The sequence below is a fragment of the Pygoscelis adeliae genome, unplaced genomic scaffold, assembly GCF_000699105.1.
Source record: "Pygoscelis adeliae isolate BGI_AS28 unplaced genomic scaffold, ASM69910v1 Scaffold62, whole genome shotgun sequence".
Lineage (NCBI taxonomy): Eukaryota > Metazoa > Chordata > Aves > Sphenisciformes > Spheniscidae > Pygoscelis > Pygoscelis adeliae.
In genome coordinates this window covers 3,344,658-3,367,277 of record NW_008824401.1, presented here as the reverse complement: position 1 = coordinate 3,367,277, position 22,620 = coordinate 3,344,658, and the positions used below count along the sequence as shown (strand labels likewise).

Below are 22,620 nucleotides of genomic sequence, written 5' to 3'. Positions count from 1 at the left end.
TGTGGGAAAACCATCTCCATGATTAAATTTTACAGCTGAAGCTAAGCCCAGTGGAGTTTTCACCCTTTGAAGCTAGCTCTGTCTGACTAAGGGCCAGATTTTCTGAAGTGATTAGTACCACTGGGGCTGGATTTTCAGAACTGCTCAAGTTGTAGTTAGACCCTTAAAAGAAGCAGACAGATTTTCAAAGAAGTGTTCAATGCTCGGTTTCCCCACAAGGAATACCACGGTACACTGCAGGAGACCCAATTCCCGAAGGAGCTCTTGACTGCCAAGTACTTCTGAAAATCAGGACATTTACTTACATGCTTCAATGGGAAATACTGGTGGTTACGGTCTTTTAAAAATCTTGCCCTAAACATAGTTGCTAAGCCGCATTTATTGCTGGCCAAAACCAATTATTCTTTATCATGGCAAGAAAAAGGAAGGGAAATGTTATATTTTTCTAATATCCCAGAGTATCCTTTGCAGAAAATGTGCAAGCTTTTTACAGTGTTTGTCAAAGAGGAAGAAAGTGCTTGTTCAATGCTGCATGTGAAAGCAGCTTACTGGAAAAGATGAAAACTTATTATTGCCAATTTTGAAAAAAGAAATTTTTGGCTACTAATGAATAACTAATCTAAGCTAACAATGTCTGGAAATAGTTTTTTTGGAACACACAAAACTTTGTGACGGATAAAAATTAGGAAATTAAAGCTTATTGTATTATTCCAAATGTAACTGTTTACACTTGAGGAAAAATAATGGAATAATATCCACTTGGAAAGTTTTTATTTTTAAAAAATCCTTTATAATACTCCCAGAAATTCCCTCAGCCAAAAGCAAATAACTTGCTTCTTAACCAGCTAGAAAAAAGAGCATGATACTACAGGCATGGGCTCAGTGTACAATAAACACACAAATGGCTTTATGAAATTCCTTGTGAAAATCTCGCTAGCTGATAAACATTTAAAATGCATCAAAAATCACTCCACAGCGTACTAGATGTCTTCAAAATGCATCTTCTCATGAAACAACAAGACACAGACAAAAAGCCTTCTCCCATTTAATACAGACATGTATCACACTCAGGTGAGAGGTGTCCAATTGCTCATGTTTAGATTTACCTGGGGAAAACCATGTCCCCTGAAGCCTTCCAGTGCTGCCCCAGCACTGCAGCCCTACGGCTCCCTCCTGCCATGGGCAGGGACCGTGCCTCCCATTAGAGCTTCAAGCCTAATGAAGTTCATCCCATCGACCGGCTTTGATGTGGGTTTTCCGCCATCAGGTGCTCCCGACCTCACCTTAGTCAAATGACCCAATATAAGGAACCTCATACTTCGGGTCAGAGAGAAGTGACGGGTCTAACAGACAAGGAATTAATGCCACAGAGAGAGTTTAAAGGGGCTGCCCTTCTTCAGAACCCCAAATTCATTGTTTTTCAAACTAAGCTGATGCCCCCCTCTATCTACATGCACATTTATAAGCAAATACAGGACTTTATCTATTTGTTTATGAGTTTACATAAATGCTTCCCCCATATTCAGGAAATTTGTTATTTAGCATTGGATTTTGAAAGTAAATTAGCCATGCAAACATTCTTAATGTAAGAATGCAGTTGCACGTCTACACAAACAAGGAATTTTAATATTTAGAATCACAGAATAGAATCATAGAATCATTTGGGTTGGAAAAGACCTTTAAGATCATGAAGTCCAACCGTTAACCTAGCACTGCCAAGTCCACCACTAAACCATGTCCCTAAGCACCACATCTACACGTCTTTTAAATACCTCCAGGGATGGTGACTCAACCACTTCCCTGGGCAGCCTGTTCCAGTGCTTGACAACCCTTCCGGTGAAGAAATTTTTCCTAAACCTCCCCTGGCACAACTTGAGGCCATTTCCTCTTATCCTATCACTTGTTACTTGGGAGAAGAGACCCACACCCACCTCGCTACAGCCTCCTTTCAGGTAGTTGTAGAGCACGGTAAGGTCTCCCCTGAGCCTCCTTTTCTCCAGGCTAAACAACCCCAGTTCCCTCAGCTGCTCCTCATAAGAGTTGTGCTCTAGACCCTTCACCAGCTTCGTTGCCCTTCTCTGGACACGCTCCAGCACCTCGACGTCCTTCTTGTAGTGAGGGGCCCAAAACTGAACACAGTATTCAAGGTGCGGCCTCACCAGTGCCGAGTACAGGGGCACGATCACTTCCCTACTCCTGCTGGCCACACGATTTCTGATACAGGCCAGGATGCTGTTGGCCTTCTTGGCCATTTGCAGGTATATAATTCTCTATCTGCATAGAGCTCTGGTATTTTTACATGTTAAGCATGAAAGTGGAGAGCCTAACTCATTTGACAATACAATCCCTAAACCCATTTTTATCTATAACAGGTTGCTCTTTCAAAACTGTGGATAGATTGGTCTGCTTTCAGAAAAATGACCCTTAAATTATAAAATACACTGGATAATTAACAGTTGTAAATTTGGTCATATGTAAATAAAAATTAGTTACAAAAAACTGATTCTGTAGCTCATATGCCACACTACTGAAACCTGCTGAGAGATGGAAAGTGTATAGGGTCTGCTGCTCTATGCTCCCCAAAAATCAGTTCTAGAAATCTCCCTTGAAATTAAGGTACTTGCTCTAACCTTCAAAGCATACAGTTTCTAAATAAAACCCAAGCCTGGTACTTTTCACTCTCACAATTCTTCTTACTTGTTCCTAAAATTTAGTTATCTCTTTACCCTACCAAGTCTTGAACATGTGCTCCAGTTTACGTAAGTCCACCAAATTCAGAAAGGTTATTCAAAACACAAGCGAAAACAGTCTAAGCAAAGACATGCAACATCGGGGTCCTGGATTTTGAAGTCCATGAACTTTCTAAGTAATCACATCCCTTGTGCTTTGCTGAGTGCCTCTATTTGTACACAGAAAGAATGCACTTGGGAGACACAGAGGGGGAAACATCCATCCTTTCTGTATTAGTGAGCGAAGAAACCTTAAAAACAGAATAGGGTTGCTTTTGATTTTTGTTTCATTTTTATTACATACAAGTTATTGGCTGATGCCAATACATTGTCATCACAGTATTGTGTCTCAACAATAATTATATTGTGAACATAACAAGTACCCTCAAATATTATATACTGTTTCTTCCCTGTCTGCAAAAGTGAACCCAGTCATAGCAGCTGTTATGTAGCCTGTCCACCCAACATGAACAAGCTCCACAATATGTTTAAACCTTACCTAAATAGTTCTTAGTTTCTTTTTCGGGTTCTTGTAAAAGAACATCTTACATAAAAGAGAAGGCAAATGATCCATTTTCATACTGAAATTTCATATTGAAAATCCTTAAAGAGGTAGCCTCAAATAACCAAAACATAACATACAGAAAATCCTTCTGAAATCTCTCTGAAGCTGCTGTAAACTTCCTTTCTTTATTCAAACCTTAAGTTCAATTCCTCTTAGAGGTTTGGGTTTTTTTGTTAGTATCATTGCAAACATCTTAACCATTCATTGGTTACAGAATTTTACCCATTCTGCTTTCAGACCGCAGTCATGAACCATCACGTTAATTCAAGGAAAAAGGTAATCGTTCTGTGTTTTCTGCAGAAACTCAGAATACAAGAGGTTATGCTTTCACATTTGGAAGACTTGATGGATTTTTTCTTTCTATTCTCATTCCAGGACAACACATCTACATTGGTGCTCATGTTGACACTGGAGATCAAAGTTCAAGACAGGAATATGAGCCAGCTTGTTTCCATATAACACAGCCATCGGGATTTACTAGCCCAGGTGCAGCAGTGGGCTCCCACAGCTGTCTCACATCTAGAATGGAGCAAGTGAGTCTTCCCACTACAGGTCTCAGGTAGACCGAGATGCTCTCTGTCACAGCATAGGGTATGCTTGAGTGATATATGTTACAGCAGTGACTCGTGGAAGAACAACGCAACGTATGTAGAAATTGAACAGATTAAGAATGCCCAAAGGGCGGCATCAGTTGAATTCTCCCCATAAGCAATTTATGTTTTAATGAACTAATACATTCCCTTAAATTAAACTGCATAAAATACCACATCCAGAAAAAGACACTTAAATGCACATCTGCTCCACCTCTGAGAACATGCAACTGGCTAATCATACATAAACTAAGAGAAATGCTGATTGAATTGAGAGGGGTTAATCTGCAAGGCAGTTGAGAATGGACTAACACTAACCTCTGGGTAGCCTCCAACGTCATGCACATCGATTCCAAGTAGATGTCCAAGTCCGTGTGGCATAAATATTGCACCCAGATGAACCTTCACCATGTCATCTACATTGCCTTTCAGAATGCCAATTTTAGTCAACTCCTCCAGATGGACTCTGTCAGCCAGACGGTGCATATCAGGCCAGGCGACCCCTTAGAGAGCAGAAACAAACAGCTGAGTTAACTATTGCTAAAAGTTTTTAAAGACGACTTTCAAAAAGCAGATGTAACACATGTGCCCCTTGTTTATATAAAAAATAAAGGTGGAAAGAGCAACCACATTAGCACAAAAATACTTTAAACAAGACAATTATCTTAACATGCATGCGAAGCACAGAGAACTACAAACAAGAGAAACAGCAGCACCTTATAATCCAGATCCACATGAAAAACTGTATCTAAGCATGTCTATGCAAATGCAAACGTATCAGTGAGTTTTCTAAAAGAATGTCAACTGTAAAATGCAGTAATTTAAAATGCAGAGCATAAAATGTTACTATCCCTATTATTTTCAATAATGATCATAACCATTTAGAACATTTGAGATGGACAGTGCTTTTCTATGTATGTAGAAGATTTAAAGCCCACATCTTTCTGGCAAAGACATTCTCCAGAAATTAATGATTCCCTTGTGTTAATGGGCTGTGTAAAACACAAGTCTTCTAATACACGTACTAAAACAGCATTACAAAATACTGTTGGTTGACTAGAGACAGAGTGCCAGGATACATTAGATTTCTATTATTTTGGTATAGGATACAATTTTGTTTGACAAACTGTTGGGAGGAGGAGGGAGGAAGAAAGCAGCTCTTTTGTTAGTAACACAGTACTGTCTTAATTAGTTCACCATGGCTTTGAGTCATCATCAACAGAGCGGTTGCAGAGTCAAGACAACTAGGGCTAAGGTACAGTAGAAGAATATTTTCCTTGTTCAATTTTGGCATGATTAAATAAATAAAAAATGAGCAATTTTTAAGGCCAAAACCCCATCAAGTTCCATTTGCTTTAATCCAGTTAAACACGCGGGTCTAGGGTCTTGTGAACATGAATGTCATATCATAATTACATTAGCACTTTTTGCTGAAAGTACTGAGGCTTCAAAGGCTGAAATAAAATCATCTTATGGGAGTGCTTAAATAAAATTCAGTTGTCTTACATGGCTCTGATATAAAGGTCAGAAACAAACTGCAGAGCAAGTGGCTGCTCTGTCTTGCACATTGTCGACACAGAAACCGATACACCTTTACTCTCCCATTAACACTGACTGGTAATCAGCTCAGCGTGTAAGTTAGTTAACAGGCAGCCTCCCTTTCCCCACCAGATTACTCAGAGTTCAAACTTTTTAGCCTGTTGCATGCGTGCAGCTGAAGAAGCACCTTCCTTGCCCAAGCAAGACCACAAGACAGAGGTGTGTGGCACAATACGCTGGACAAACTCTCGGTTGCTGTTTCCTCACAAAAGCCAACAGTGCCCAGGTGCGTGATGCTCATCCACAATATATGTGCAGTCTTCCTGTTCAAAATGTGCTGGTTTTGTGTTTTCCCTCCTTTAAAAAGGAATTTAGATTCTTCCTTCAGTAAGAATTAATGCAACTATAACCAGTTGTTCTTTGACAACTATGTTCAACGTAATTATATTTTACAAGAATTTATCTTTTTATCTTTTTAAACATTGATTGTATTGCAATTTTCCCCTTCTCTAGATTCATCTGTGTTTCACAGCTATCTCACAATAGGCTCCAATCTATTGCATGATAAATTGAAATCACTGCAATCTATCACACTGATATTACTGATACTAAACTGGAAGTATTACTGAATCACAGTTGGTTTCCTGTTTATTTTGTGGTTGTGGGAATACAGAATTTCTGTGTGAAACTCCCAGTTCAGCTTCTGCACTTTGCAGTCAACTCTAACTGCTCTAAAAGTCTTTAATATTCTTCCTGGGGACACTAGATGTTCTTTTGAGATCTCTTCCATGATTTCTTAGCTGAATATTACTACAAGTCTTCTATTTTCATCCCCATGACTGCAAAGCCACATGTAACATCTGACCCTGGTCAACTATTTGAAGCCTCATCCTCTTTTGATATAAATGAAGGTCAGAACTCTGTTACTGTAAGACAAAACACAACCACATCCCGGATGCTCTGAATCAACTTAAGATGAGGTGCCTGAGAGAAGAACTGAAGATGAGGTGCCTGCTGTTTGTAATACAGCTTCCCTCTACAGCTGCGCTGGTAACTATTCGTCTCAATCCAAACCCACAGACTCCACTCACAGAGATACAACGACCTTTATCAAACTAAGGAAGAGATACAAGGATTAAACTGATCAGAAATGAAAACACCAAAACCACATCCATTTGTCTGCAGAAGTTTAATACAGCAAATGAATGACACTACTGCCCTAACTGAAAAGATTGCTGTGGTTGTAAATCCTGAGTATTTCTGGGCACTGAGCAAATCCAATAGAGCCCCTCCTTCCCTCCCCTCTACTTTTTTCTTTTTCTCTCATTGGGAAAAAACATATTTTCCCTCTCCTCCTCCCACCCAGAGCTCCGTGTTGTCTATCTGTTTTGGTTTTTATTCATCTTATCTATTTTGTTAGAGACTAAGGACAACAAAAAGCTCTACTGCAAAATAAATAATGAGGCTGGATGGAAAATCTGCAGCTTTGGGCTCTCTCTTGGAACGAGGGCAGTGCTTCGGACAGAGCCCAGCAAAACGACTCTGGACCACTCTTATCTCCTAGATGGTGCCATCAGTTTTGCTAGAGATGGGAAGTACTCAGCTCCGGCTCTTTCATGCATGCTGCAGAAGCTGCAGATAGCACTGGGACAGCTCTGTCTGGAGGGAAATTAAACTACTGCTGGAGGTGCCCTGCTAAATAGTACAAATCTTTTTACAAGTAAATAGGTGTTCAAATAGTCTTAATTAAAAATAAAAGGTTTATAGATAGATTGCATTTTCTATACTATTGTCTGGCTTCACATTTTATTCTACTATGACTACAGTGTGGTGGTATTTTGCACCCCCCTCCAAACCACTTAACCTACAAGCATTGTAGAGTCATACATACACAGACTATTACTAGTGTGCTATGACAAAATATGAGGATATTTTTGAGCTGACTAGAGACAGTGAACTAAGTGGAGTGACCTTACTGGTCTTCACTTAAAAAAATGGTGATATCCTTGTCTGGTTTGATATGAGCTGATTCCCATCATTCTAGGAACAAACTTTAATAATAGGGTACCAACAGGTTTTCCCCCCTTTTTTTAAGCAGGCAATTTGACAAAGAAAGAGGATCTAAATGCAAATCTTCAAACATTTCCTAGTATCCTTATAATCTCAAAAACATCAACTTTGTTAAAAGAAACAACTACTTTACAGTAATAAGGCAATTACTTAAAAGTACAGAACACAATCTACTGAAGAAAGGAAGCCATCTTAATTCAAGAAAGATCTTAGTATATTTTATACATAAAGCATGTTCATATGTTGTATACACTTAACATACAGCAGACAGATATACAACTCCTCAAATTTATTTTAAACCTAAAATTGTGCTGGGTTTATCTGGCAATGGGGATCTTCATAATACAACGGCCTACGCAAACCTAGCTGTCCCTTGGACTGGCTTGCATGTCTGCACTCAACTCTCATTTAAATTAACTAGTAAGTATACTCTAAGAGCAAAAGTCCTCAAATTCTGCCCATCTATTTTTCTTATGTGCATACTGAACTTCCAATAATTGCGAGAAGCAGAGAAGGAAGGACAAATTAAATATCACAGCTAACTTGACTAGGAAAGACATGAACAGAACTTTTTGGTACTTGCACATGATGTGCAATTCAACAATCTGGATGTGCCAGAAGGATTTGCAGTGCGGATACGTGAATCCCTGTGTTAAAGCACAGAGATGTCTATATTCTGCTCAGATGTCTGTGCACACATCTATGTGTGGATAGCTTTAGCATTTTAAAGAAAATGATAATAAAGAAGCCTCTCTGCACACAGCCAGGGAACAATCTGCTGAACAGGACAGCATTTGCAGACGCGAAGAAAAACAACCAACTAAACAAAACTGAATGAACAACATTTTGTACAAAGAATCCTTAATTCATAGAGGTTACTTGATGTTCAGGCACTTCAGTTTTTTGGATTGACCGTGGTCCGGTGGAGAGCTCTGTTACCTGCCGCAAGCTGACGCAGCAGAAGTCAAACACCATATTAGCATTCTTGTAGCGAGAAAAAGCAGTTAAAAACCCACTAAAACCACAACAAAACAACTTCCATACAAGTGGCTCTAACATCAGTTATGTGAGTTACTGCAACGGCTGACTGTTTTGCAACACCAGCCTGCACTAACCTCCCACCACCAATCTCCCACTAGGATGTTTCACTGATACATTATTCAGGACTATTATTTTTAAGCTTTGGAGAAGTTTATCATAGTTGCAGACATGCTTTTTGTGTAAAAAGGTTAGTTCCATTATTATCTTTAAGCCAATTTATAAACCAATTATACTCCACCGACAGATGAGGTTTAGAAAGCTAGATTGGAGGGTCCTTGGACTTTGACAGCTTGTACCAAAATGAGTCTGCACTCAGGAAAATCTGCTGATGGTGTGTCTGCTCCATTCTTAATTCTCTGCCAAACGAGATACTGGGTAATACAGGTCACTGAACCAGCAACTGGCTCCCCAGGAAAGCTCAGTTACCAAGGCTCGTTAGGTTGTGACTCGTTACCTGCCATGCAGCATGTGCTTGGGCAAGAAGCCAGGACAAAAAGCACGTTTTACACCAACCAAAGTGTTCGACATCCCTTGAGATACAGAGTGAACTACACAGAGACGACCAGACAGTGGATGTGTCCAATAATGAAGTGTGACAGATCATGGATTAATTAAACAATATATAACTACAGAGGCTATTAGTTTTCAGATACTATGCTAACAGTACAGCAGAGGTTTGCAGATGTGTGAAGTATTGTGTTTAAAAATGGCAAACTGAAGGCATTAAGTTTACTACAAGGGTTTTTTAAAAATTTATTCCCATCAACCTGAATGTTATCTGATATTCTTAGATACTAGTGTGACAGAAAAGAAAAAGATAAAATAGGTATTGTTTTACTGCCTTGAAAATATTTCCTCTCTAATTATCTGTTTGCCAAAACCACCAAATTTCAGATAAAAAATCATGTTTTAGGGACTCAGAAACATCATATAAGGATCTCTGCAATAATCTGTGATCTCTTTGATCGCACTATTGATAGGGAAGATTTTTTTCAAAAAAAAAAAGAAACACTTCTAGTGAAACTAGAAATCAAAAGCATCCCTATCTTTTAACAAACACACCATAACTTTTTAAACAGTAGAATTAAAAAGATGAGTTGTTGTAACACATCACACTATAAACTGTTCCTCAGTTGCTGTTAACGCACTGGTATTTTCATTCCAGTGATTATTTTCCGACGTTTTATTAGAAGCTATTCAAGAACATAAAGTAGAAACAGCATACAAAAGTAATTTAGAATTACTGCATGGTATTTAGCCACTTTGGTTGGAAAGTGCTCTGAAAAGGCCTAGCAGGATTGTTTTGGCCGCTACTTAGGGTACTTTGTGGTTGTAATGTGACAATGATTAAACCACAAATGATTTAGCAGAGTTTTTTTGTTGTTGTAGGGTGGGGTATTTTTGCCAGCACAGATGTCACAATCTTACTAAAAAAAAATAGTATGGCAAGGTTGTAGTAACTTCTCCCCAAATTGTGCTAAGGTTAAGTTACATTTAATTTCTGAGTGTCCACAGACAAGGGCAAAAGGCCCGATGTCCCCTGGCAGTGCCACTGAAATGCAGACATAAGACGCAATCCCTGTCCTGCCAGCAAACCACTGGAACAGATTAAAATCTGCCAACACACAGTGACCATATCAGACATAATACAATAGGTCCTTAAAAATTCCAATCAAACACAGTTTAAAAAAAACAAACCAAAACATTGTTTAAATACTAAAACCAATTATTTCTTTCCTCTTCATTTGGGTGCTAGAAAATAATTTGTTGTATTTCTGATTTTCATGCTTTCCTTTTGGCCCACTAGATGAAATATTCAGTAGTTGCTCAGTTTTTGAGCTTGGTTTCATGTAGCACCAGGTAAGGCAGCTTTGCAATGGGGTGAGGAATCAGAGAGTGAGAAACCAAAATGCGGTACTCAGACACTGACAATGTTTGGGCAACAGTGAAGCTGTTCAAAGCTTCATATACTGCGTAGATAACTACACAGATAAGCCTCACAGAGTCAGCATTAGATGGCTATATGGATGCTTAATTCAGGGATGCAATTTTAGGCTGTATTTTACAGTGGTGGCATGGCTGCAACCGGCTGCCGTATGATGAGAAGAGCCTGTTAACTTTCCCATGCTAAAAAAGTGATGGGAACTATACTGAATTAGCTGCAGTGTCAGATACCTGCAGTTCTGACTGCAGGGATTACAAGACTTCAGCCTGCTCTGTGCCATGAGCTCCAGTGCCATAGCTCCAAACCAGGATGGCCTCCTTCAAAAACTATCCCTCAATCCCCCAGTAGGATGCACCTGCCTGACAGGAGCAGGAGTTACCGAAGGGAAACAGAGATGACTCCCCATTGCCTCTGAAATTCGGACCTCTTCTTCAAAAGGCTGAATAGCGTTGCGCTATTCAGCTGTATTGCAATATTTCTTTTGCATCAGTATCATGGATTAGTTTTAGTGGTAAACCCATCCTCCCCATTATAAACCCTGCATATGATGATCTGTAACATGTCAGAGGCAACATCAAGATAACAGTCTCCCATGCTGAAACCTTAAGAAAAGCAATTTGAATAGATGCAGATGTGGAGCAAGAGGAGGGATTTTTTCCATGTCTGGAAAGATACAGCATTGGGATTGAGCAGCGCTGGCAGACACTATGAATTTTACTGCACATTCCTTCCAAATAGGTGTACGTTGAGAAGAAGAGAAAAAAAGACTGGGGGAAGGAGGGAAGTGCTTGGAGGGAGTGATTGTGGTGTGGAAACTTATCAATATTTGAAGCTTAGAAAAGACTCTGTTTAGATAAGATTCAGGGCAAACAGCATAATCTATGTCTAGCAGGTTTGCACTCTGACAGCTACGGCTGATGCAGTGTCAAGATCAGAGGACTCACGAACTTTGTACTTCAACTCAAATTACAATGTAGAACGAGTGCATTTCCTGAATACTGAACTGGGAGAAAATCCATGCACATCAGACCACGTAAAAGCTGGTTATTTTCCCCAAAGTCACTGTTAAAATCAGAATTGTACAATGTTACAATATTACAACCTGTTACAATTAGGAAAAAAGGATTTCTTTTTAAAATAGCCTTAAACCAAAAACCATTCACTAGAGAAAGGCTAAAAAACTGCAGCCACTTTAGGCTCTAAGTCTGTAAAGACTTTGAAATGTATTTGCTTTGTACAAGCAGCACCTTTGAAGAACCACTGCAAGTAGTGGAAAAACCCATGTGTGCAGCCGGGCTGGAAAGCTGCAGGTTTGCCCCTGAACCACAGCAGCTCCTGCAGACACTGCCCCCAGAAGGGCTGCTCAGAGACCTCCACACGAGAGGGACTTCAGGGCAGAAAGGCCCGACTGTTTTAAAGTGCCTGGTTTTATACACTTGGAAATAACTCAGTGTTATTTTAGTCTTCCTAACGTTGCAGTGGTCACTGTATGCATGGGTCAGCTCCTGTGCGTTAGTCACAAGTGGGGAAGAGCAGCTCCCAGAAGGTTTGCAGTGAGACTCGCAGTCTGAAATCTTGCATTTCAACAGATTGCTGCTTGCACAGAGGGACTAGAGAATCTGCTGAATTTGACAGAAAATATTGCCTTTTTCTTTCACCTCTTGCCATAGGTTACTGCTATTCTGGGCAAGGTTAGGTTACATGTCCAACAATGAGAACTCCAGTAATCCATGACACCGTTTTTATTTAATAATATCTTGCAAGAATCAAGGATTGCAACTTGATTGTCAGCATTGTCTGTGCATCCTTTAGTTCCTTCAGCTTTTATTTCCTAAGTGGTGGCTGATGCTTTAACCATTTATACTGACAAAAACGGAATTAACTTACCACAGAAAGCTATACTACCTTTTCTGGGTCAGTCTCAGAGAGCGGGTGTTCAAAGGGAAAATTACTTACAAACATCAATGCTAGCAATAAAAATACAGCCAACTCCATTCAATAGAGAACAGAGAGCAGACTACAAATAGCTTTTTAAAACATATATTGACAAGATTTACTTTCCAATGTGTCTGGAACACAATAACACATTCTTAACTGCAAGGGGGGAAAATAATACTGGGGTGTCATTCAACAGGATTTGTGAATATCAAGTACTGGTTACAACATGCCCTGAAAGCATTTGTTCTTCAGAGGAATTGGTATAAAATCTTCAACTTCGCTCACTAGTGTTTTATTTCTGAGAATAATTGTTTTGCTTCAGATATTACAGCAGATTAATAATGATCATCAGCACTTTGCCTAAAACATGACAATCTGAATGGGAATAATTCATATGGGCATTTTGAAATTATACAAACTGTAAAATAGATTGTGCTCTCACACCCTTCCCTGTTGTGCTATTGTCAAAAGGTCCAGTTTACAGTCCAATTTCTTTCTAAAAATTCATCAAAATTAGCTACTGTTTTTATACAGCACAACAGGCAAGTGTGCCCACATGGTGTTCTACTAAGTACAACTCCGGACTACATAAAATAAAACTCAAATGACTTGCATGCAAAAAAACACCCACTGCATGTGAATGAGAATCTTTTACTTAACTTGGAAGGAATAAATATTAGTAACAGTTACAATTATTTTCTTTAGGTATAATAAATTTTAATCCTGGTTGAATACAGTGACAATTACTCTAAAGCAGTATTCAAAAGAGTAGCAAACAAAAATAAATCTGAATTCTAAAGAAGTTACAGAACTGTCATGAACAAAAAGAAGTAGTAATCTGTGAAGTTGCAAATTTTTAATTTGCATATGTTCCTAAGCACAACTCTGCTCAACTTAATAACAGAAACAACTGCCAGTAATAAGATCTGCTATGGCAAATACCCTAGCTATTAGTTTCCAATTAAACAGTCCTTGAATTATTTGGGTTATTCTAATCCCTGGTCTTAGTACTACCCTACCTGAGCTAAATTCTCCACTATTCTTTTTTTGTTAGAGACATGTTATTAGAACATAGAACTAACATCATACTGCTACTTTGATTTCAAATCACAGCGTTTTCTGTAATATAAAATAGGTTATCTGTAAAACCGGTACTGAACCTACCTCCTCCTGACAGTCTCACTGAAAGAACTGTGCCTCAATATTTACATACCAAAATGTTTTCAGGAGTACACACCATCCAAAATTTACATTCTGCTGTACAAAAATACAGACCATTCACCCCCTAAAGTCCCTGGGCTTCTATCTACTTTCATGAGCTTTGCTACTTGAATCCTTTAGCAGCAGGCAAACAGGGAGGAGGCAAAACACTGGAAAATAAAGTGGCTGCTTTGGTTTCTCCTTCTAATTGACAACATTCCTTGGAAGGATGTACATGGGGAAACCAGCTAAGGCTCACCCCTCCATTGCAAAGTGGTTAGGAAGCTACACCAATGAACGAAAATTGAAGAAATCAGGAGAAAGGCACAAAAAGTGGGCATAGGGTTTCACACAGCAGCTCAACACTTGTGCAGTTACAGCTGCCCAGAAGACAGAGATCAAGACCAGGTGGGATTAACTTTGTTTAGCATCCTGCACCTACAAATACACAAGGCTTTCTTTGACCCTCTGCCACCAAGGGGAAACCAGAAAGAGGAGTGGCCAACACTCAAACTCTAGGCATGACTGCAGCAGCAACCTAAATACTAACATGCTCAGCCTGGTTTTAAGGTTGTGTATGGCAGGTGGCACACCATGGCGTTGTCACGTTCCATCCTAGTGAACTCCAAAGGACTTTGTCTCCTGGTCTTTAAAGAAAGGCCTCAGAGTTAGACATTAGACCCTTCTGTAGGTCTTTCTCTGAATCGTTCTGCACCTCACACACTTTGGCTCTAAATCTACTGAACACTAGAAAGAAATGACAGAGTGGAAGGGTTACGGCTAACTTGAGAGAAACACCTTCAGACACCTGTTCTCAACTGCAAAATGCAAGACTTGACCTGGTGAGGCAGCTGGAGCAGGGACAGAGGAGGAACCATCAGCTACAGAGAACTTTCTGTAGTCCAAGCCAGACAGCTGCTGGCCTGCGCCCACTGGCTGTTTGCTCCAACCCTCTCCTCTCAGCTTCTTTACCTCAAAAGACCTGGTCTTTTGGGAACTACTTACTTCTTTGCATTTATTCAGCACCTACAGCAAAAGGGGACCCATTCCTGGCAGGCTCTAAGGATCAGCTGGTATCTACATGATTAATAAAAGGATGTTTTATTTGCTTGACACATGGGTTTACTTCTTTGCCTGAAATGTTTTTGGCTGTACTTGATTTTGAAGTGTACTTGACTATACTTTCTTGCTCAAAGATTATATGGCAATCCTGGCATCAATGAAATCTGCAATGGGTGATCTTTGATCCTGGAAGAAAGGATTTAACATCTTAAAGACCCTATGTCTTTATGTGAAACTTGAGTTCTGGGAAAGCTATAAACAGGCAAGGAATCTTCCAGTCCTAATATGGAGAAACCTCCATCTTCCATTATCAGAGATGTTAGTCCTGGGACGGAAATTTCTTTCAAGATGTTCCTTAACAACATTTATCAGAAAAGCAAAGCCTGAAAACCAGAGGCAACACAATACTCACGCTCTTGGACAGTAAAATGCAGGACTTGGGGATATGCATATACCCCTGAGCATGAGCTCCAACTTGAAAAAACGCAGAGATACAAATCCTACAGGGAGACCCTACAGTAATGTCAGTGTCCCGAGGAGGAAAGCTTTCACACTGCACATAAACTGACTTGGTGAACAACAACTTCTGTGCATATTTGGAACTATTTTTTATTTTTCATTTTATTGAAACAAACAAACATCAATCAGCAAATATTCCCAGCTGTGCAGCTAATGTCTGAATGCAATTTTGGTTCAATGGGGACTTTGGATATACAAGCTTTTTAAATCATATAAATGTAGAGATAGGGAATTGAGTGGCTGCCAACCTGGCCTTACTCAACTGTTCCTTGGGAGCAGTTTGCTAGACAAAGAGATCTTTTTTTTTAAACTGGAATTTAGGACAATAGACCTTACTGATCGAGGTGTTTTAATTCTTTCTCCCTCTCCCCCCAAATACTAACATGTATAACTTAGAGACTGAAAAAAGTTTTTTCTGTTCGTTTTTTTAAACATACACAAGTTTTGCAGTAGTACCAGGAATGCTAAGCACAACAAGCTCCCTTCCTTCCCCTTCTCCTGTGACTTTCTATTACTCCACAGAGAAGACAGAGAGGAATGTTCGGAGGTCCCAGTGTGCAACTGCAAAGGGATGAAAATGGAAAGTATGTGATTGCTCCAATATTTAGCTCATCAATCTTAAAGACTCTGTTTATGATCTAGTGCATTAATCCAAAATAGCTTTAATTGCAAAGCTTAAAGATAAGCATACTTCCTTTTTATTTCTTCTCAACACAGTAGCAGATTCAATATATTTGAGAAACTTCAATGTTTCTGTAAATAGAAACTCTATATAGAAACTTTCTATATGTAGAAACCACACTTTCCTCATCAACTAGGAATTAAATTTATAGAACTCTAATTATTAATATTCTCTAAATGCTCAAGATAATAATCCAAATAATAAATAGCAGAAATCACTGGAGAGGCTGGACATGGTATAAATACACAGTCATTTGCTAAAGATTAAAAAAGAAGCTACTCCATAGTAACTTCCCAAACACTATCAGACTCGTATGCATCACTGACAGTAAAGCAACCATATGAGAACAGAGCGATACTGAAAGCTGGGTTAAGTATGAATGTGCTTCATGCACAAAAGCTGAAGCACATCACTGTCTGTTGGCTTGCAAAGTACTACCTCCCCTGTTAAGAGCTAGAGTTGAGCACACAGGCACTGATTCTCATCAACACCTCTTTTTCTCACATCACTGACATTTTCATTTGCACGTTTCAGAACATATTTAGAGTCATGGAGTGATTTAGGTTAGGAGGGATGCCAGGAGGGTATCTGGTCCAAACCCTGGCTCAGAGTAGGGCTAACTTCAAAGCTAATCATGTTTCTTCAACAAGTTGTTTTCTAGAAGTTTCAGAGAGGGACTTTCAGCAAAACCAATGTTTTTTACATGTTTCTTCAAATAGATTTATATTAATGACAAAGAGCAAACAATACTCATCTCCCAGGTGTAACATGACAAATGATAGTTAATAAAGCTGGACATCGACACTGGATCTAACTCATGTGACCGGGATAAAGAATGAAGTGAGACAGGATTTGGGAACAATGCACATGTGCCCTTTCAAGTTCTTCAGATCTTTCCACTATCAACAAATACGTCAAACTAGCTCACAAAAGGGTCTAATCTACCTCTGCAGTTCAAGCTTTCAACTGCTGCCATGACGGTTGTCCATTGGAGGTACTACAGACATTAGAGCTGAGACCTCACACCTTGCCATTAACCATTACACTATATAGCCTTATGCCTACTGATGTTGTGCCTCACGATACTTTTTTTTCCACCACAGTTCGCTTTTTTAAGCCTGGGCAATTACAGGCGTGGGGGAGAGCTACACTAAAAGCAGTATTTTTATGGTTACAGCATCAAGGACTCCAGAGTTAGGCAATATCAACTGATGCTGTCTATGCGAGCTTTGCTTGGACCCTTGGTGCTGACGTGTTACCGTCCAGTCCTTTAGTTACATGACCACCTACTCCTTTAGATGGGATTTCAATAGTAGCAAGGCTTTTTTGATGATGCTGCCTTTTTCAGTTCTACAATAAAACTGTTAAAACCTTGTGGAGATTTTCAATGACACTCACCAGAGGAATAGACCCAGTGCTACATTTTGTAATGTAGGCAGCTGGCTAAAAGACAGAAGACCTGATGCAAGCAAAACTGCAACATCCATTCATGCGTTATTACAGACAGGAGAATTCACATGGAGGAGAGCCTCAGAAGTACCTCAGCCCAGTGGAAAAGCTTCCATCAGACCAACCAAAGCTTCCTACCAACCACAAGATGCAAATCCACAGGAAGCCCCAAGTTCATTTAGTTCTAGGGCTACCTTATTTCCAGGACACTCTAACTCCAAGGCAAGCACAGCTCCTGCTAGACCACTGAAGATATCTGTTCCTCACAAAACTCCTCTTCCATCTGTTGCAAAAGCTGAAAGTGTGCAGGAAAAGAAACAAGAGACTTCACAAAAAAGCAAGCATGGCAAACGCACCTGACTGTTGCCACTGGGAATTAGCAACCATTCTTGCCTCAGACTCAGACTCCCATCAGGATGCTAGGCAACTTGCTTCAAACACAATTTTTTATTTTTATTTATTCATTTTACATTTGTTCATTAGTCATTTTCTTTCATTTACACGTGTCTGGCTTGACAATCTGGAGTCCGATTTGCAGAAAGGCTGGGCACTCACAGCTGTAACAGAGGTCAAAACAGCTGGGGTTTGAGCAAGAGCAATGTTCAACTCCCTTGAAAAAAATCTCGAGTCTGATGAATTTCAATCTTGGAATCCCAAGTGAGTCAATAGCTTTTACACTAGCTTCTCCAGCCTGTCTGCCACTGCCTGCAGAAAGGGAACTGCTGCGCACTTCCACATCACTAAGATGAAGTGCAAGAGAACTTACTGCCTGCCAAGCACCTGCATACTGTTATGATGAGCACTCTGAGAAAAACTGGTGAGGACGTTAACAATTCTGGATTCAGAGCAGGTTTTGAACAGTAGGCAATAAACAGCTCTGGGCCATGCATAGAACAAAAGGTTAAAACAAATTACTGAATAGCTGCTCATTAGCTCAGCTCTTTCTGTTATATGCATTGCATGAAGATAGCAGAGGGAGAAACAATGGATCTATCTACAAGATTTTAATTCCAGTCATCCTTGGAGAAGAAATCTCTTGGTTGTCCCCACTTACCGTGCTTTGGTTTACACAGTGGAGTTTTGAAATGGATGAGCTGAATTCATTTCAGGTGAAAGTAAATGGGTAGATGTACTCCAGGAGTGCACCTAATGTGCCTCAACCAATTTTGTAAATCTAATGAGATTAAAAAATAATGCAGAAGTGAGACGAATTAGGACACTAACTTCTGGAATTCTTAAGTTTGGGATACTTAGCTTTACAATTTCACTTTTTTTTAACAATTCTTTTTATGTAGAATATCTATGTAAAGACAAATTGTTTCTCAAATCACTGTTCTGAGTAAGAAGTACACGACTCCTCAGCCACCAAAGTGAATGGAAGTGTCAATATTCTGCACATCCGCCCCTGTATTTTAGTTCTGTGGAAGAGTAAATTTAACCCAGATGGACTTGACGCATTAAGAATATCCCCTAAGTAGAAATGCAACATTCCTCTCTGACATTTTGGATCATGAGCCTGACTGTAGGAAAGAGACAATTATCCCACTGCCACACAAGCAAGCCTTTTTGACTCTTTGGCTTCAGCGACAAGCATCGCTGTCTTCATACGAGATCCATGTTCAGTAGTTTCAAAATTGCTGCTTATGCAAGACTGAATATGTCTTTCTCCCCGTTTATTTTAAACAGATTTGGTTTGTGGCAGGAGTTGGGACGACTGCACTGAACTTGGGCTATAATCCCACAGAGAGCATTTCTTAACTTTCAGAATATATTATTTGGCTCGCAGAAGGAATTCTGTTCTTTCAGTTGGAAGGTAGGGAGACCAATATATGTGATTTGAGCTGTTTGCATGTTTGGACCATGCACAGGATGTAGTCAGATGAATGCTTTTCTACAATAAAATACAATGTTTTGGAGTATTTTTAAAATTATGACAACTGTTTGTATGTAGAAGCATAAACAAAATGTATTAGGAGGTCTATTATCTCTCAGAAAGTAACTTCACTCGAGTGTCAATTAGGTTCATATGAGAGCCAAACAGAAAAAAAAAAATGCAAATCTCTGAACTACACACATCTATATAAAATGTTTAAGGTTGCTAGCAAATCTGTGTCCTTCCATAAACACAGTTATGTAACCCAGTATTTGGTTAGTGACTCTCCCTAAAGTACTCGCTCCCTATCTTGCAATGAGAAACTCCGGGAATCATTAACCTTCTGAAGACAACAACTAGATGTCCCCTGTGACCCTTTGCCACAAGGCATAATTAAGGCCCCAATTCTGCAGCTGGAGAGAAATACCATTTTCTACAGTTGCTGACTCTGCTGCATACACTCTTATGAATGGTTACTGCCACGTGAGCCAAGTCACTCGACTGTCTTTGATCTTAGGAACCCTGAGAAATGAAGACAAACAAAAATAATAGCAAAATGAACAAGGGCTCCATAATTCAGAAAATCTGACTAAAACATGATGGGGCTGGGTTTGACATTTAGTGCCTCTAAACCTGCAAGCTTTTCTGCCTCCTTTTTCAGAGACCTAAAGTATTAACTTCCTGTCAGACAGGGAGAAGAGACACTTGAGAGCTGAATTCACATCATCCCTTCCTGCTCCCTTCTGTGACAGTACCTGGCTCCCCCAGGAGCAGATCCTGGTGCTTCAGTCAATGAGCTAACAAATTAGGCTTGCTCAACGAGACAAACGAGGCTGCAGCCTCTCCCACAGAAACAGCTTTCTCTGGGCATTCAGTTTGCATCCACCCCTTCGAGAGGCTCTGGGGTTTCTCAGCAGCCTGAGAAGTATGTGACACTAACCATGCTATGAAGGTCAGTGTTTCTATTTCTTCTTTTTCTACAGTGGAGTATTAGTCTTCCAGGAAATCCAATGCCACTTTCAACTAGCAGTCCAACAGTACATGACATGGCAGCTTTTCTGTCTGTCTCAGTGTTCATTTAAAACAGCTAGCCAAAACATTTTAAAGTAATTTGGTGGAAGGTACAAAACAGATACATTTCTTTAAAAGGATTTATGAAAGCCTTTCACAGAAATGTTTTATATCCTATGTCCCCTTTGGTAAGAAAAGGGGTGTGATTGGAAACAAAATAACTAAGTAACTATTTGAATAATATTTGATTTTTAAAATTATTTAAAATTGTATGTAAAAGAGGATCTCTCTGTAATCCAACTCATCATTTCAGTTTGAACTGTCTTTAGAACATTGTAAATTCATTTCAGACATCGTAAATACTTTTCTGCCAACTACCTATTTTAAGTGTTTCATACCAATTTCAGTAGTAGAGTCTTTGGCCTTTGGTATGTTTTTGAGAGCTCATCAGAGGAAAAACCTAATAATATTGTCAGATTTTTTGCATCAGTGGACAGATGGGTTAAAAGCTGCAAAAGAACTAGGGTACAAGCCATATGGACCTAAAAAGCAGACTTTTCCAGACGGTGAAAATCTTTGCATGTTGCAGGACTCTACACAGATCTGTAATTCAACAGAGTGCAAAAGGACCAGGTTGCATTTCACTACACAGAGGTACCAAATGAACCAAACCAATGAACCAGTCCACGGAACATATGTTTAACCTGCTTTCTGTAGCCAGAAAATTAATGATTACTAGTCTCATAAAGAGCGTAAATGCATTTGCACCATTCTTCTAAGCAGGCAAGACAACTAAAGCACAGTGAAAACAGAAAGTTCAGTCCCATCTTCTGCCAGACATTAAGAATGGTTTCTCTATGAATCTCAAACTCCCAAAGCTAGTAAAGGATCCTTGCAACTAGTTTTCAGAAATACTGAATTTAATATGTCCTTATTTTCTGACACTGTAAATAAAGCATTAAGTAAACTGAGGAATTCTCTACAGCGTCCTGAGAACAGCATCATATTAGCTTTCAAGTTCTGAAGATAGTCTGCAACTTATTAGCATGAAATACTGCCAAAAATGTTATATTAAATGTAACATTAAAGGCGGCACTGAAATGCAAAGCAAACTATGAAGAGGAACATGAACAAGATTCTTCAGGGGAGAAACAGCAGATGATGGAGGATGCACACTGTTATTAAAATGGCAAAATATCTAGTCTCATTTTGCAGATAAGCTTCAAGTGTTATTACTCCCTTCCAAGACGCTCAAATGAACAGTGCTGCTGCCAGCTTGTGTAACAGGAAAATTACGTATATTCTGACTGGCAATCCAGAAAGCTCATGCACTCAAGACCCAATGATTGAAAGCTAATATGGTAAATTTAAAGGATAAGTGTGCTTTGTACATTAAGTACATTTTTCTCAAATCTGTTCTATTAGTAATACTGAGAAATGCTCAAGTACCTTCACCAGTGAAATACTCAAAATCACAGCAGCAGTTAGCTCTAAAAGCATTTATTTGCTGCCCTGAAAGCAGAATTGGAGAAAAATAAGATTTTCATCAAGTCAGACAGTTGTTTCAACTATGAAAATGCATACTTGATGAATTAACTTGCCTTCAATTTAAAGGCATACAGTGAAGTACCCAATAGCCAGTGCTTTCTAAAACTTTTTAAGGCTAATTGAGTGTCCTTCCCAAAGACGCACACTCCATCATCTTTTTCAACAGAAGATTTCTATTGAGCTTACACGTACAATACAGAAAATGCTTGAAACAAACCAAAGCATGACACACGTGTTCACTCAAACTCTGACTTCAGTCTTTAGCATAAGCTTCCTGAAAAGATGGCTGCCAGTGTAAACACACACCAGAGTAACAACTGTCACCACTAGATTAAAGGAATTAAAAAAAAAAAAAAAAAGTGGAAGATTAAAATACCTTTTTAATCTTCTTGGCCAAGGCCAACTGTATGAGATTCAACAAGGCCAAGTGCCGGCTCCTGCACTTCGGCCACAACAACCCCATGCAGCGCTACAGGCTTGGGGAAGAGTGGCTGGAAAGCTGCCTGGCGGAAAAGGACCTGGGGGTGTTGGTCGACAGCCGGCTGAACATGAGCCGGCAGTGTGCCCAGGCGGCCAAGAAGGCCAATGGCATCCTGGCCTGTATCAGAAATCGTGTGGCCAGCAGGAGTAGGGAAGTGATAGTGCCCCTGTACTCGGCACTGGTGCGGCCGCACCTCGAATACTGTGTTCAGTTTTGGGCCCCTCACTACAAGAAGGATGTTGAGATGTTGGAACGTGTCCAGAGAAGGGCAACGAGGCTGGTGAGGGGTCTGGAGAACAAGCCTTATGAGGAGCGGCTGAGGGAGCTGGGGTTGTTTAGCCTGGAGAAAAGGAGGCTGAGGGGAGACCTCATCGCTCT

At 39.8% G+C, this 22,620-nt stretch overlaps 1 protein-coding gene across 1 annotated transcript in view; it reads right to left on the bottom strand.

The window, feature by feature from the left end:
* Positions 1-22,620, bottom strand: part of PEPD (peptidase D) — a 160,621-nt gene that overhangs the window by 16,632 nt on the left and 121,369 nt on the right. The window contains exon 13 of the mRNA XM_009320321.1: positions 4,203-4,387. Within this exon, the coding sequence (XP_009318596.1) occupies positions 4,203-4,387 (185 nt within the window). The remainder of the gene's footprint in view (positions 1-4,202; positions 4,388-22,620) is intronic.